General features: G+C 34.5%; 1 protein-coding gene across 1 annotated transcript in view; it reads right to left on the reverse strand.

Moving 5' to 3' along the window:
- Positions 1-17,698, reverse strand: part of MTMR12 (myotubularin related protein 12) — an 88,268-nt gene that overhangs the window by 17,767 nt on the left and 52,803 nt on the right. Inside the window, exons 7-12 of the mRNA XM_074279485.1 lie at positions 14,287-14,410; positions 8,105-8,180; positions 7,153-7,259; positions 6,640-6,764; positions 4,410-4,488; positions 1,875-1,945 (exon numbers count right to left, since the gene is read on the reverse strand). Of these exons, the coding sequence (XP_074135586.1) occupies positions 1,875-1,945; positions 4,410-4,488; positions 6,640-6,764; positions 7,153-7,259; positions 8,105-8,180; positions 14,287-14,410 (582 nt within the window). The remainder of the gene's footprint in view (positions 1-1,874; positions 1,946-4,409; positions 4,489-6,639; positions 6,765-7,152; positions 7,260-8,104; positions 8,181-14,286; positions 14,411-17,698) is intronic.

The following is a 17,698-nucleotide window of genomic DNA, read 5'->3' on the forward strand; positions in this document are numbered from 1 at the left end:
GTTTTTTTCAACAATATGGTGATTCAAGGCAATTCTAATAGATTTGTGATGGAAAGAGCCATCTGCAGCCAGAGAGAGAACTATGGAGACTAAATGTGGATGAAAGCATAGTATTTTCACAGTTTGTTACTGTTGCTTGTTTGCTTGTTTTTTCTCCTTTTGATCTGATTTTTCTTCTGCAGAATGACAAATATGGAAATTTGTTTTAGAAGAACTGCACATGTTTAATCTATATTGTATTGCTTGCTATCTAAGGGAGGAGGAGAGGAGAAAGAGGGAGAAAAATTTGGAACACAAGGTTTTGCAAAGGTGAGTGTTGAAGACTACCTTTGCATGCATTTGGAAAAATAAAATACTATTTAAAAAAACAAAAGATAAAGTGTCCAAATCAACATTTTTATTCTGAAAATAATTACATTTAACCTAAATTATCAGATTAAGATTTGAGTCACACTTCCTACCTCTCTCTTCAGGACAAAAGTAAAACAAAAGAATTGGAAGATTTTATAAATAAGTGGGTTTTGTTCTTGTCTTTCATATTGTAGCAGTGGACAAACAAGTTATACTTTTCCAAATACATGGAAGTTCAGACAACAAAGCTAAAATTTCTAATCTCCTATTTAGTCTAAACTAATATTTCTTTTAGCTAATTTAAAGAAAAGGGGAGAAGGGTTAAAGTTTCAGTTCAAACAATGATATCTATTCAATCCACATTTACTAGAGAATTAAAATAAAAATTCCCCATGGAGTTCATCCTGATCAAGTCTGGCTTAAGGTGCTTTTCATTTTACAAGGCTCTTTATTATTTTTCCTCCTTTCATGACAACATTATTCTATGTAAGTAAAATCTGCCCCACTTTGGTTTTGTAAATGATGTTTTCAAGTAAGATGTTGTTTTTTTCTATCGATTTGTAAAGCCCCTGAGACCACAAAGATGTTCCATGTAAATTCCTACTGAAGTTGGATATAGTTCTCTGAACAAAGGAGAAAATAATGATGGTATCTGAGATTTAAAGGCAGATCCTTTTTGAAATATGTTAAAAAACAGACTTTTTAGTTTACCTTTCAAAATATATATTAAAAGTATATTTAAAATGCCTCAGTAGAACGTTGGCTGCTTGAGAACAGGAACTATGTGCCCTTCTTTATGTTGCCATCACTTAGCACTTACTGCCTAAAACAGAATAAGCACTTAAATACTTGCTGACTGAGTAGATGAATCATAAAAGCTTTATTAATTTTAGAGAATGAATTAAGTAAATCTGAACTCTGGTTATATGAAACACTTTGTTAAAGCAAGTGTAACCTCATGTACCCAACTACATTAAAAATATTTAGTTGTGTATCAGAGATCATTGTAAAGTTTGCTTTTAGAGATGAACGCCCTTTCCTTCCCCACATTTTGCTCTTATTCTATTTGAATTTATAAGTCCTTATCCTCAAATATGGCATCTCTAATTCACTAAGGCAAAGAAAATCATCTCTCTTCAGAAGTTGCTAGGATAATCTAATAAACTCTATATAAGGAGCTATACAACTGCACAGAGAATGACTTTAACACATCTATAGATTTTTCATTTCAACTAAGTTGAAGTAACACTAGGAAATTTAAGGATGCTAATAACTTCAAGTTTTGATATCTGGCTGAATGAAGAAAATATGCCCCCTGCAATTTCAAATAATTCTTTCTTACGCTGAAAATTAGTCTGCTGCCAAGAGGTCAGGAGCAAGACGACTTTTTAAAGAGTCACATGAAAATCCAAGGCAGAGAATTTTAGGGCTCTAAAGTAAATAGGCAAGAAACTCATTAATTCTCCACTGAGATAAACTGGATAAAATAGGGAATGCTTTTTTTTCTTCAAACAGCATCTTACCTATAAGAAGAACATTTGTGTTTTGCACTTCCAGACATTCAACAACTTCTATTGCTTTTTTCAGACAGCGTCTAAAGGAGACAAGGAAGATGGATATTAATGCTTATGTGTGATACTTAGATATTTTATAAAGGACCTACAATGAACGTATGATATATTCACAAGACATCAAGCTAGGTATTAGTAATATGAAAATATAAGTGAAACAGTCTCTACCTTCAAGGAACCTTTCCTAGAGAGATAGAACATGAATGTAGATAATAAATATATGGGGTAAGGAGAAATAGAGACAAAGAAGACATCAAACAGAACTCTAGCGATATTTGAGAACAGAGAAAACCCAAATGCAAGTGGGGGGAATAGGAAAGGCTTCAAGTTTAGACATGGGTCTGAACTGCTTTTTAGATTCTTAGGCTAACATATCAATATTTAAGAGAATAAAAGACCAATAAGATGCTCAAATGATATAGATCCTATTATAGTGCAGTACTCCACCACATACTAAAAATACTTAAAAAATATTTGTTGAACTTAATGCTAAATCCACCTATTAAAATATTCTTCAATACTTAAAAAGATAAATGATTTTATAAGTGTGGGTAAAAGCAATAGTGAGTTACTTGGTTTGGCTCAAGAAGGTCATTATCCAATAGCCAATCTTTGAATTTAGCTAAACTAATCTTGAGAAGACAAACAATCTGGCTTTTAAATTACACTTAGTTATAATGATTCTGAGATCAAAGAGTTACCTTCATATTACAATGTGGCATTAGGCTAGGACCTTAAAGGAGAATGAGAATCTGAAACATTTTCAAAAAGCCCATGGAATTTAAAAACTCCTATGAGAATTTTCTTGGAGGTATTTCTGAAGTAGATATTTATACCAAAAAAAACAAAAACAAAAACAAAAAAAAAACCCCAAAACAAAACAAAACTTTTTTCCTAGGAAAATCTGACAATTTAGCATCTCTCATTGCTGAACTAATTTCAAGAGTATGACTGAGTGTATGATTATGGATGAAAAGACCAGGAAGGCCTCTTCCACACTGTATATTCAAATGAAGACATGTTTTACTTGAGCTTCTATTAATATTGCAACCTCTTAATCCACAGTCTGAGTATTTTTGGTTTTAAGAATACTTGATTACATATGAAACAACATGGTGAGAGAACTCTGAATTTTTATGAGAATAAGTTGGAGATTATTATTTTGGAATAGAAAAATCCCTCTTTCCTCAGATAAACCTTTGTAAGCATCATTCCACTGAGACTTTGCTCTGACATATTCTCTACTGACTTGCAATAGGCTATAGCTATAATAAAATTAGACTGGCCTGGAGATAGAGGAAGGATCCATCAACTTTTGCACATGAAATCCTATGAAATGATGCTGAATGAAAGTCATGAGAAAAGAAATGAGTACAATAATGTAATATTTAAAAAAAAAACTGTAACCAAACTCTAGCTAACCATAATGACCAATTTTAGTTACAGGGAATTATAGATGAAACCCAAGTCCTCCCTTCTTGGTAAGGAAATGGGGGAATGCTTCAAATGTGGATTACTGCCTATACTGTCAGATTTGCTTAATTTACAAATTGGTCTTAAGTAATTTTTTTTAAACAAAGGAAGATTCAACAGGGGTAAAAGTATATGTGAGTGTGTGCGTGCACGCACATGTGTGCTATGTGGAGTGTTATGTAAGGAAAAATTGATGTGAAAACAAAAGGTATAAATAAAACTTAAACACAAAGAACCTTCAGTGACTCCTTTCTCTTTTTTTATATTTATTTAACAAAAGGACCAAACAAAATGAGCATTTCTGTATAATACAAAACAGAACATAAAGAGGGCTGAACATGGAAGTATCAATCTCCATCATGTATTTTTGCTTTTCCCGTTAAATATATAATGAATTCAACACTGAACTTTCAAAGCTAGGCTACTTGTCTATGATTTCTTCCGCCCTTTTTATGTTCTATTCTGTACCTTAAAAAAAAAACTTCAATGTTTCTTTTCTTTCCTTTTTTTGACAATCCTCTCCTTTCCATAATCCATCTATCCTTTAACCCCTTAAAAAATAAATAAATAAATAAGGAAAAATTTCTTGAAACAACTCTATGGAATCATACCAAATAAATTCCCATTTCTGAAAATGAATGTCTTTATTCTGCATCTTGAGTCCATTACCTCTTTAAGAGGAGAAAGACTCATTTCTTAAAGGTCTAAAAAAAAGGCTAAAGCTATTAAGAGAACAGGGGGAAATCACTTTAACTAATAGTCTCAGATTTTTCTCTTTCTGTTTTGGCCATCTATTTTTGGTTTCTAAAGTTCCTTGGGGGTAGGGAATACATTTGTGAATTCTGTAAATTCCAAATATAGTCACAAGAATAGAATAATAAAATTTCACTAAAAACAATATCAAATATTAAAATGTTTAATAGTCTGTAAATAGAATTCATTTGGTTGAAGAAAATTCAATTGTTATAGATTTAGAAGATTCAAAACCACAGTGATTCTAAGTCATGTGGATACCTGATGATGTCCAGCCAGTTACTACTTTCCAGTAATGAAAACCATTTCACATCTGTGTCCCAAAATTCAGAACTATTATCTGTAATGATAGGAAAAAAAAGTTATTTCAACATTAAGTAACACTTAAGAAATCAGTGTTACTTAACAGCTTTATTTGGGATTAAGAATGGACAACATATTCAGGAATTTAGTTTGCATTTCAGAATCTAAACATAAGGATACTTTGTGAATTCAAATTTTTAGTTAAAGTGGTTTTTGAACTGTGATGCCCCAGAAGAGTGCTGGCTTCTATATTAAACATTAGACAAAAATAAGAGAGATCTGCATTAGTTTCAAAAATAACAGTTTTCAAAGAAGCATTAGATTACTATTTTTTCTAAGTTTGAATATTCTAACTATCCTAATTCTAAGGAATTGAAAAGCATTCATTAGAAAGAAATGACAAAGCTGTCAACATTCTGAGAGATAAAATAGGAGGAAAACTCCCACAGATAGATTTTAATTAGTTAAAATATAAAATTCTTAAGTCTACACATGTTGACCATTCATGCACTTTTCCCAAATGGTATCTTGAATTTTACAAAAGGCTGACATATGAAAAAATGTGCTAAATCATTATTGAGGAGAGAAATATAAATTAAAATAACTCTGAGGTACTACTTCATACCTCTCAGATTAGTTAAGATGACAAGAAAAGATAATGATAAATGTTGGAGAGGATGTGGGAGGTTGAGACATTAATACATTGTTGGTGAAGTGATCCAACCATTCTGGAGAGCAATTTGGAACTATGTTCAAAAAGTTATCAAACTGTGCATACCCTTTGACCCAGCAGTGTTACTACTGGGCTTATATCCCAAAGAGATCTTAAAGGAGGGAAAGGGACCCACATGTGCAAAAATGTTTGTGGCAGCTCTTTTTGTAGTGGCCAGAAACTGGAAACTGAGTGGATGCCCATCAGTTAGAGAATGGCTGAAAAAGTTATGGTAAATATATGTTTTAGAATATTATTGTTCTGTTAAGAAACAATCAGCAATCTGGTTTCAGAGAGGCCTGGAGAGACTTACATGAACTGATGCTAAGTGAAATGAGCAGAACCAGGAGATCATTATACATGGCAGCAAGACTACACAATGATCAATTCTGATGGATGTGGATCTTTCCAACGAGATGATTCAAACCAGTTCCAATGATCTTGTGATGAAGAGAGCTATCTACACCCATAGAAAGGACTGTGGGAACCGAGTGTGGATCACAACATAACATTTTCACTCCTTTTGTTGTTATTTGCATTTTGTTTTATTTCTCTTTTTTTTTCCTGTTTGATTTAATTTTTCTTGTTCAGCAAGATAATTGTATAAACATGTATACATGTATTGGATTTAACATATATTTCTACTATGTTTAACATATCAATGGATTATTTGCCATCTAGGAGAGAGGGTGAGGGAAGGGGAGGAAACTGGAACACAAGGTTTTGCAAGGGTTAATATTGAAAAATTATCCATGCATATGTTTTTGAAAATAAAAAACTTTAAAAAGTTAAAAAAATTAGATTTAAAAAAAAATAGCATTTTAATCATGATGAAAGTCTTAGAATAGTCTTATATTACTGTAATGATAAAAAAAGCTAAGTCCATTATAGTCAATCATCAAACAATATTGTTACTATGTGCAATGTTCTGGTTTTGCTCATTTCACTCAGCATTAATTCAGGTATTAGTTCATATGTCTTTCCAGGTATTTCTGAAATCTGCCTACTTATCATTTCTTATAGCACAATAGTATTCCATTAAAATTATTTACCACAACTTGTTCAGCCATTCCCTAATTGATCACAACCTTTCAATTTCCAATTCTTTGGCATCATGAAAAGAGCTACAACAAATATTTTTGTACAACTTTGTCTTTTTTTATGATCTCCTGGCACATAGACCTAGTAATGGTATTAAGAATATATAGAATTTACAGATATATTTCCTATTTCCTAGGAACTTTTTCACTCTATAAAGACCAAAAATAGACCCCTTCCCCAAAACAGGAGGAATAAGGTAAATCAACAGATGACCTTTTAAATAAGAGAATTTTCTTCTACACATTTGTCAATCCTGATGGCAAGAAATATCTGGATGTTACAACAGAGTAAGAAAAAGGTGCCATCTGTCATATTACCCATTTAATGTGTCTTTCCCCATTTGAAGAAAAGTTATTTTTGTTGTGCACTCCTCACCTATTAGGAACAGCTGTTTAAATTTAGAGTATGAGGTCTGGATTTCCTGTAGGGATATGAAGCTATTTGACAGTTCTTCAGTTTTTAAATTTTCATAAGGTGGCTTGTGAATGGTCTTGTAAGTTCTAGATATAAAAACATATTAAGAGAAAAACATGAATCAAAATAATTTACAGGTATTTAAAGTCCCTATAGTAAGAGAATATCATCAACTTAGCAAAAACAAATGTTATTGAGTTTATTTGTATATCTCTGAAGACTAATAGTAACAAGCATAAGCACTTTTCATAAAAATTAGTTTCATAAATGTAAATTATGGTAATTTACAAATATACAAACACAAATGTTACAAAGTATCTAATAAAAGAATATCAACCAGTTGGAGGACATTACTGTTTTGGGGGGCATTATTACTTATGTTTCTGAAGAATACCATAATTAAGCATAAGCATTAAATTTTTTTTTAAAGTCACTTAAAAAAAAAAAAGAATGAAAATGTAAAAAATTACTGACCCATCCAAGAAGGCTTTTTGTATTTGTAAAATAGAGTCATCCTGTTCTTTGGGGAAAGCTGACATTTTCAGAAGGGCACAACCATTATGGCAAGACCAACACCAAATCTAGAGAATGAAAAAAGAACATTTTTCCCAGGAACTATGTACACAACTACCTATCAGGCCAGTCAGACATTCAAGCTCCACAGGGTATATTGCTATAATTTCAATGAGACAAAGGTGCTCTTTTTTTTTTTTTTTTTTTAAGTGAACCAGCAAGCTATGTATAGCATTGAATTCATAATATTCTTTTCTCAATAAATTCCCTAAAGGCAGGGAAAATTTGAAAATTGGAGGTGGTTTCTGAGTCTTGCCTTCTTTGATCATTAAATATACTTCCTGCTTGGCTGTAGTTTGGAATACAAGTAAAGTAAGCTCTATATGCCACCCTTTTATGAAAAATTTACTATTGATTCTCCAAGAATTCCTCCCACCTTGAGAAATCACTTCAAATGACCAAAAAAGATTCTTTCTTTAAAATAGACTTTAAATACTTGGTGGATGTCAGGAACACAGTATGGCATTTTTTTGGTAACTTACAGTTTTTCAGAGTTACTTTGATCCCCTGAGAGGTTAAGTTACTTGACTGGGTTCACACAATTAGTATTGTGTCAGAGCAGCTTTTGCAAATTTTTACAGTAAAAAAATGGGGTAAAGCCTTGTGAATCTGGTCTCAGGCCAAGTTGTTACTCTCCTATTGTAGAAGTAGCAGTACTACCATCTCTGGGGAACTCTTAAGATATTTCTAGATCCCTGTTGGAATGAGGATAAACTACTAAGTATGAAAGACTTAAACCTAGAGCTTTAAATAAGTTAATTTTTCTATAAATGACAAATGAAAAATATGTGTTTAAAGGCAAATGCTATGAGCATTTGGCTTTCAGTATATTTAGGATTCCACAGTTACTTACAGGTATACCTCGTCCTTGAAAACATGAGATGTCCTCTTCAGGAAGAGAAACAGGAACAACAAAGTAGGCTGGCAGCCTACGGGGAAGAAAGAATTCATTCTATTACCGAAGGCTAATGTAAATTAAATCAAAAAGCTGAAATTCTATAACAAAGAAATTAAGGATCAAATTTCTCTGATTAATGAAAACTAGTTCAAATGTATTCTCTGTTTCTCTTTTTGTCTCATTTTTTAGAAAGAGCACTAATTGGACAGGAAGTCACAAAACAAGGATTCTAGTCCCATGGGTGCTAAAAGTTGTATAATCTCAAAAACTCCTTTACTTCTCTGGCCCTCTATTTCTCCATCTAAAAATGAGAATCAAATGTATTCTCTGATATTCCTTTCAATTCCAAAATTCTCTATTAGGGAAAGGAAGGACTGGATTTCAATGGAGTAGGTAAGGTAAGGTAAGGAAAATCCCTTTATCAATGCTGCTTTTGGCATTCAAAGTCTTTTACAATAGGCTCCCTCCTATCTTTCCAGTCTTCCTAAATTTTGCCTCCTGACAAATACTTGTCCTAGTCTAGGCTGTTGCACAAACAAGACACTCCTCCTCTCAGCTCCAGGTATTTTCTCTCACTGTCTGTTAAGTTTAGAACACTCCCTTCTCAACTTTCTTCTCTGGCTTCCTTTAAATCCCAACTAATATCCCACATTTTCCAGAAAGCCCTCCTTTTCCAACCCCTCTTAAATTTCATGCCTTCTGTTAATTATTTTCTATTTATCCTGTAGAGCCTGCTTTTTACATTTGTTTGCATGTTCTCTCTAGGACTATATAGTAATCTTGAAGGCAGAGGCTGTCTTTTTGTACCCTAGCACTTAGCACAGTGTCTGGTATGTAGTAGACTTTTAATAAATGTTTTATTAGTTGATCAGCACATTCTCTTCAACTGATGATATCAGAGCTAGAACCAAGATCAGCCTGCTTTTTATTTTTGTATAGTGTAGGAGCTAAGGTTTTGACATTTTTAAACAAAGTTGTGTTATATTTTAAAATATTTAATATATTTAAAACTAGTCTTAGTTCTCAGGTTTGTACAAAAACAGGAAGAAGGCCTAATTTGATCCTCAGGTCATAGTTTGCTACCCCTAACCTGGAATACTGAAACAAGTTAAATGTTTCTCACCCAAGGCCACAAAAATGGCAAGGTTTGGCAACACACTAGATAGGTGGGGTGAGGGAATAGGGATTATAATGATAAGATTACAATCCTGGGAGAAAGGTGGAACCTGTAACAGAAACACAGAATTTAGGATGAAGGGAAACAGAGGATCTGTTTTGGACACCTAGTGTCTGAGACATTCCTGGGACATCCTGCTTGAAATGTACCCTAACAGCTGGTGCTGAGGGATGAGCAGTGGAGTCAGAATCACCTTGGACTCGTCCTTCATGCTGACCTCCTCACCTGATCAGCTGCCATGGATTCTCTCACAGATTCCATCTCTGCAGCTCTCACCTCTAGCCTGTTCTCTGCTCACTAGACCACCCTCCTCTGGACTACTGCTATGACCTCCTTCTTGTTTCCCTGGCCCTGTTGACATTCCTTATTACATCTCAGATACAATACAAGTTTCTCAGGCTACTATTTAGGAACTGTCCAATCTTGCTCAGGGTAGCTAGGTGACACCGTGTATAGAGTGCCAGCTCCAAAGTGAGGAAGGCTCATCTTCCTGAGTTCAAATCTGGCCTTAGATATTTATTGCTGTATGATTTTGAGCAAGTCATTTAACCCTGTTTGCCTCAGTTTCCTCAGTATGAAATGAGCCAGAGAAGGAAACAGCAAACTATTCTAGAATCTTTGTCAAGAAAACCTAAAATGAAGTCACAAAAAATGGGATATGACTTCACAACAACTATACTCTTGTTCTAGATTATCTTTCTAGATTATGTTCTATTTTTCCCTTTTACAAACTTTCTGTTCCAGCCAAAATGACTTAGTAGCAATTTCCTAAACTTAATATTCCTCTCCTATCTCTGTCTTTGCGCCTGTACAGGACTTGTTAGCTTATTCCAAGGCTCAATTCAGGGTCACCTCTTCTGGGAAGGCTTTCTTAATGCTTCCATTCCACCAGTTATTAATAGTTCACCTTTAGACAACACTTTATAGTTTGCAAAGTGCTTTATGTCATCTCAATGATCCTATCAACAACCCTGGGAGACATGCTATGTAAACTTTTATTTTCCATTTTTTTCTCTCATGCTTTTTCCCTTTTATTCTGATTTTTCTCTCCTAACATGATTCATAAAGAAATGTGCATTTTAAAAGTGAATATACACATATAACCAAAAAACCCAAACTCAACCCCAAGGGACAGATGCTATTATTTTTCTATTTTCAAAGATGAGGAAACTAGGACTAAGAGAAAGAGAGAGAAAAGTGATTGCTGATGATTTCCAAGTCAGGTCTTCCAAACTGCCTCTTTAGAACTCCACTCATTATGCCTCACTACAGCTGTTAATGTGCCCTTTCTCACTTCCTTTTAACCTTTTATTTGGTTACATGTGTACATATGCAGATAGTTAGTTTTTTCATTACAAAGACTTGTATTTCTGTTGCTGTATCCCTAGTACTTTGTATACTATCTTGAAGAGGGGTAACACAAGTTATGGATCAAGGGCCAGCCTTGGAACCTGGTAGACCCGGGTTCCAGCGGCACTTCTGGAACACTCTAGTATTGTGATCCTAGGCGAGTCATTTTACCTCTGAATGTGCTGATCAAGTCTCTAAGACCATAAGTTGCCAAGATAACGATGACATACATTGGTACAAAAAGTTTCCTCACCAAAAGGTCCCAGTACCAATGAAAACTAAGGTTCAGTTCTTGTCCCTATACACTAAAATAGGGACTTGAGAGGCCAACCTTATAGGGCTATTAATGAAGATCAAATGAGATAATTTTTCTAAAGTCCTTCACAAATTTAAAATGCTATGAAAACTTCAGGTGTTATCCCACAAATAAAGCAAGAAAATGTCTTTTGAACTAAATTTTTTTTTATTATAGCTTTTTATTTACAAAACATATGCATGGTTAGTTTTTCAACATTGACCCTTGCAAAACTTTCTGTTCCAAATTTTCCCCTCCTTCCCTCTACTCCCTCTTCTAGATGGGCAGATAATCCAATACATGTTAAATATGTTAAAATATATGTTAAATCCACAAATTCTTTTCTTAGTGGTACAGACATAGGAGAATAAGCAATGCTGCTTTTTGGAACCTATAACAACCAACATGAATAAAGAAAGTAAATGTAGCAGAAAACTCAGCTAAACCATATTAACATATGCCTAACATATCCAAGAGAGAACTTTTGGCAACTCACATCACTTTTACTGAAGACACAGTCTCTCAGCAAATAGGAGAATAACAAAAAGGGGAAATTGATGTCTCAACCCAAACTATGAAATATAGCTGTTACAATATCAGAATTCAAGGACCTGATAAATAATATATCCCTTTTCCCCCACCAATATTCCCACCATACAGCAAATGTATCAACTAGTCTCGGGTACTAAATTTTCAGAGATACGGTTAAAACAAGCTAACTTTTACTGGACTGAATTTTAAAAGTATTTGCCATTAAATTATTGCTGTATGGAAAACCACGAAGTAGATTTACATAAAACCAGGTATAAAGCTCCAGTTCTCAGAAGCAATACTGGCTCCCGACAAAGCAGCTCTTTGCTTTTTCCTCTTCAAAAGCCCCTTTTTCGAAAAGAACAAACTAAAATTACCCAGTGGCATGAAGAAAAATTTAACCATGAGGTAATTAGAGAGAATTCTACTTAGAGTGTAGAGTAGGCTCTTTGTTAAATGCCAATACCTGCACTGTTCACTTACTGGCAAGCCCACTCAAGTAGATCTCCAAAAGAAAATGTTTCAAAATTTCCCTTTTCTACCTGAAGTTAGAAAAGTCAGAAAATATCTGGCAGCCAGAGGAATAAAACAGGACATATTCAAAGTAAAAACACATTATTTTCATTTCAAGGATTCCAGATTTATAAGCAGTCTCTGTCTGTAGGAAATTCTATACACTAAGGTGTTTGTTACTGGTAAGAATTTTGGATTATTCTGCTCAAAAAACTTCTTGACAGCATGAGGTTCTGACATATCCTTTTGTTTTCCTAGGGTTGATCCATCCAAAATCAGAAGTTGTGGCACTCTAGGTGGCCAGATTTGTAACTATATGTAAATATATCATTTTTTAGTCAGTGAAAGAAATTCTCCATAAGGTGTTATCTACTTTGGGAAAGACTTACAAGGTATAATTCATCAGGTTGTAACAACAACCTCTTGGGATAAAATGAGATCAGACCTGTAAAACAATATGCAAACATTTAGGGACCACTATAAATATTAGCTCTTATGAGCTGATTGAGGCACACAGGAAAATGAACACAACTGCTCATACCAGTGACTCCCTGACCCAGTAACTTGTCTTTGACTTGAGTACCAAAGGACAATTTATGACAAAGTATGACATATCTCAACAGGTGAAAAACTCATTATTAATCCCTTCTATTCCCTAATAAGCTATGGATTTATCTAATATTTTTTGAATGTTAAATAGGTTTCTGTAGTAGATATCAAACTGAAATATTCATAGAAGATTTTAATAAAGATGTGCTTTAGGAACAATAATGGTATTAATATTAATAGGTAATATTTCTAGCAGTAGTAGTACTGTGAAAAGCTGTATTATCTCATTTGATCCCTGAAATAACTCTATGAGGTAAGTGTTGTTATTGTGCCCATTTTATAAGATAAAGACATTGAGACCAAGAGATTAAGTGATTTGCCTACGGTCCTAAATGTCTAAGGCTAGGTTTAAAGAATAAACCTAAAGCCTGTATTTAATTAATAAATGAACACACATTTTAAAAAGGATGGAGAAGGAAAAGCTGATACAAGCAGGGGATACTTTAGAAATCTAGTCATTTGGACAATCTGTCTAGATAGAGATTTTGTAGTGGGTTCTTAACTTTTTTATGAAAAAGATTCCTTTGACAGAGTGGTAAAATGTATGGACTCCAACTATATTAATAAAAGCTAGCACTTATAAAGTATTTTAAAGTTTGCAAAGTGCTTTATAACTACATTATTTTTATCCTCACATCAACCCTGGGAAATGGGTGCTATTATTATCCTCATTTTACAAATGAGGAAACTGAGGCACAGAGTGGTTAAGTGACTTGCCCAGAGTCCCATAGCTAGTGAGATTTAAACTCAGGACTTCCTGATTTCAAGTACAACGTTCTAACCACTGGGCAACCTAGTTGTTTCTAAAGATAGAAATCTTAGGAAAGTTAGTTATAGACACCAAACTAAGAATTCCTGCTCTAGAGGGATTGGGGAAGAGGACATATCTTAGGCTTGGTACATCCATCTAAACAACACGGGATCCAAGTCTCAAGCCATAATAATTTGATGGTTTTCTTTACTGCTTTTACTCTTGGTTCACTTCAATAGTTCCTTTTAAAGATTTATGTCTGGCCAAATGAAAAATGTGAGCAAAAACCTCCTCTGTCAGTATTTACTTGCTATATATTAAGCCACATTTCTTGCCAATTATTACAGATGATGTGTGTTAGGGTCAACAATGAAAAGTTACTTTAAAAATTTTAGTGTCAAGCTATTCAACTAAAGAGGTTTAGAACACGAGACAGAGCTGAATAATGGGATATGTGAGGTGCAGAGTCCACTGGATACACTCAGGCCACCTTCCAGAGAAGGTCACGGTTCAGGTGGTAGCCAACCACAAGACTTGGCCACAGACATGAGAAGTCTATGATTAACAGATCTCCTTGTTGAGGAAACCTCTCTGACCAGAGAGAGACTATTTAACTGACCTCAAAATACTATAAGATGCTACAGTGATGATAGGGATTTAGGAGACACTTTTAGCAGGGGACTAAAGACTCTCTTAAGTGAGCATCAAGGACTAAGTTTTTAAAAGGCTTCAAGCTTCTGGAAACCAAAGGAGCTTAGGAGAGCAGCATGAGCAGTTACAGCCACAATTCCCATTCCAAGGTAAAAGAGGCTGTCCACTTGAATTCTGCATAGCACAATTTTGAAGTCTACACAATAACACTTTTTGGCATGTTCAAGGATTTTTTTTTAAGCACAATATTAAAACCTTACTTTTCACAGACTTTATAGCCTTCATTCGCACTCACTGCTTTGTACTTTATGTTTCCTTTTGTTCGTTCCAATTCCCAATGCCAATCCTTAATTGTGTCAAACATCACAGTTTGGTGGGGGGGGCCTGTGATTAATAAAACAAAAATAACAGGATTAAAATGAGATTTTCATGAAGCACTAATATTGCAATTATATGAAAGAGAAATCTTAAGATATGAGATATGACTATATGAACCAAATTTAACACTTAATTTTTATATAACCATTAATTTCTTACTCCTAATCTTACCCCGAAGGACAGTATTGTGTAGTAAGAGGGAACTGAGGAATCTAGAACTCCTCACTTCATAAATTCATAAAAATCTGTGTGATTAAAAGCAAGTCATTTACTCTCAGCAGTCTAGACAACTGCAAGACTGTAAATTATAGAGGAGGTGCTTTGAAGCAAGCAACTTTTACACCAGGGAGTTAATTCCTATGCCAAAGAAGAAGTCAGGTGCAAATCAAAAAGGAACAAATTTTAATTCTATTTTCTTCACTAACAAATGATTGTCATTTCACATGACACAAAAAGATACTTTGAATGCTATTTTCCACAAAGCTCCACACCCAGCTACATTTTTAGCCAAATTACGCAATAACTGAGCTCCTCAAAGAGGAATTAAACACTGAAGAAAGGCTTGGCAGACACACTAAAACAATAAATGCAGTTTTTTTTTAAACTTACTGCAATATACAGAAAGACAAAAGGCTGATTTTGGCAAATTGTCAAATTTTTCATATTAAACCACCCTTTATATTAGATGATAGATGCCACCAAAAGAGAATCTTCTAGTTTAGCAGCTATGGTAATCAGTCATACAATAGTATGTGTCATTCCCCTGGAAGTAAAATCAAGATTCCTGGGGATGAGTAAGGAGAAAGCAGTCATGTGACTATTGAGGCAACAGATGATCATCTTGCTACCTCACCTGCCGGCTGCTCCATTTGTGAGTTGTGAAAAAGGAGCTAGAAGGGAGAGAAGTATCTGGCTGTGACCATGGGGAGGTGAGAACACTTGCCAAGACAGTCTCAGATGTTTTACCTAAACTGCAGTGAACCATTTGGTTCAAATGTCTATCACTGCATATCTGAAAATAAAGAAGCTACTGAAGATTACCTGTCTGATAAAATCTGTGCCCTTCAGTTTGAATAACACCAGGGCAAGAACACAAATAAAATGTTCATAGAATAATATATATTAACTCCCCTCCCCCTCAAAAAAACCCTTCCTCAATGGCTTGAACTGAACCAAAATACTAGCTTCCTTCGTTTGCCCAGTTAGTAAAGTGAAACTTGTAAAAGGCCTCAAAGATTGTCACTCAGGTTCTGTAATTAAGTTTCAGAGAGGCAAGTCTTTTTCCAAAAACATAATGAAGCTATTAGAGAATCTCTGTGAAACACTTTAATGAATTATTAAGCCAAATAATGATTTCAAAAGGTTGTTCAGACCAGAGATGTCAACTCAGAGTCACAATGTGGCAAGGAGTACAGGAACTGGATTCAAATGTGGTTGGGAAACATTTTACAAAATAAAAAATATATATAATGTAACATAAATATGTTAATTTATAATTTTCTAAGTCAATAAAAAGGGCAGGGATCTGCTTCTATTTTGAGTTTGATACCAATAGTCTAGACAAAACTGCCATTTCTTCAAATTCCTACACATACAATTCTAACTTAAAATTGGTCAAACCAATTGCTAAATTTATAAACTATTTATATAAAATTCCTCAATGAGAGTGTTAGATGAGGGATGAAGAGAGTGAGTATAAAAACTGTTAGGGAAAATTCTGGCCCTTCCAGCTAAGGGACATAAATTAGTACAGATGAATAAAATGGGCAGGGTCAATTGGGGTAATGTTCTTGGCATGCTGATCAACATATGTTAGGGTGGAGAGAAAGCTAAAAAACTGGCTAGGCGAGAAATATTCACAGATTGTGTTCAAATTCCAGGAATCAAGACAGAAAGCTAAAATAAAGCCAAGAAGGGCATGGAATTAATTCAAGTAGAATATAATTTCTCAAACAGCAAACTTTCTTTCAAATTAAATTACAATAATTGGGAAATAATTAGCATCTCTCATGTAACTTTTTTCATATTAAAACAAGCTTTGTTCCATACATCCACATTATAATATCAACTAGCATTTATGAGAATAACTCTAAAGCATAACTCTAAACCTGGAGTGTTTTCTTAAACAAAATCAAATCAAATGATATTCAGCAGTTTTAGTGGATGTGAGCAAGGGTGTGCTAAAGCCAAATCAAACTGCCTTGCAAGAGCCAATTATTAAATTTTCAGTGTGAGCATTTATAACAGGAAAAATTACCAAATGCTACAAATCAGGGTTTGATCTATTGTTTTGTTGATAGGCTAGATTTAAGAAGGTAATGGACAAAATGTTAATAATTCAAAGCAAACCATGAAAGCATTATAGAAATTTTTTTTTAACCTCTAAAAAGCAGATTGTAATGTATACGTGTGTGTGTGTGTGTGTGTGTGTGTGTGTGTGTGTGTGTGTGTGTGTGTGTGTATTTTAGGTTCAATCCTGCAATTTTATCAATAATTGACAACTGTTTGTCAACTTATAGGAATTTCTTTCTCCTCCCCCCCCCCTTTTTCTGAGCCTGGGGTTAAGTGACTTGCCCAGGGTCACACAGCTAGGAAGTGTTAAGTGTCTGAGATCAGATTTGAACTCAGGTCCTCCTGAATTCAGGGCTGGTGCTCTATCCACTGCACCACCTAGCTGCCCTGACTTGTAGGAATTTCACTGGAAATGAATGAAATATATATGGAATGCCTAGTTTGGAAAAATTCCCTCTATTAACATATGTTGACATCTTGATGTGAAAGACCCTGATTCACTCAGTCAGCATGTGTCAAAAGTGGGACTTCTTGGTCATCCAGACTAAAGTTTATAGTTTAACTGTCTAAAAATTGGTGACAGCATACATAAGTGACAGCCACCTAGTATCCAGAATATAATCAGAATACCTCATGACCCAAATTCACTACAAGTGCTCACACCACTACATTCTAGAATGCCCTTTAAGTGCCTTTGGAAACTCCTACATCAAACCATATGCTACTTCCTTGACATATGTCTGAAAGCCTATGGGGCCACTGGAAAGCAAGTAACTCAGAACAAAGAATCCATGGCAACCTGACTCTAGGTGCCAACTCAAGAAAACAAAAAAAGAATGGGAGGATGGCTAAGTAGTGCTTGCTTTCTCCATCACTCTAAGCAAATGCTCTAGCAAAAGTCCCAGGCTGCTAGACAGCAATGGCTCCTCATTATGCTGACCACAACACCAACAACAAAACAGGCTGATTGCTCTTGGGAGAACTGGACTCTAGTGGGCCAAA

Source organism: Sminthopsis crassicaudata, chromosome 1, assembly GCF_048593235.1.
Source record: "Sminthopsis crassicaudata isolate SCR6 chromosome 1, ASM4859323v1, whole genome shotgun sequence".
Lineage (NCBI taxonomy): Eukaryota > Metazoa > Chordata > Mammalia > Dasyuromorphia > Dasyuridae > Sminthopsis > Sminthopsis crassicaudata.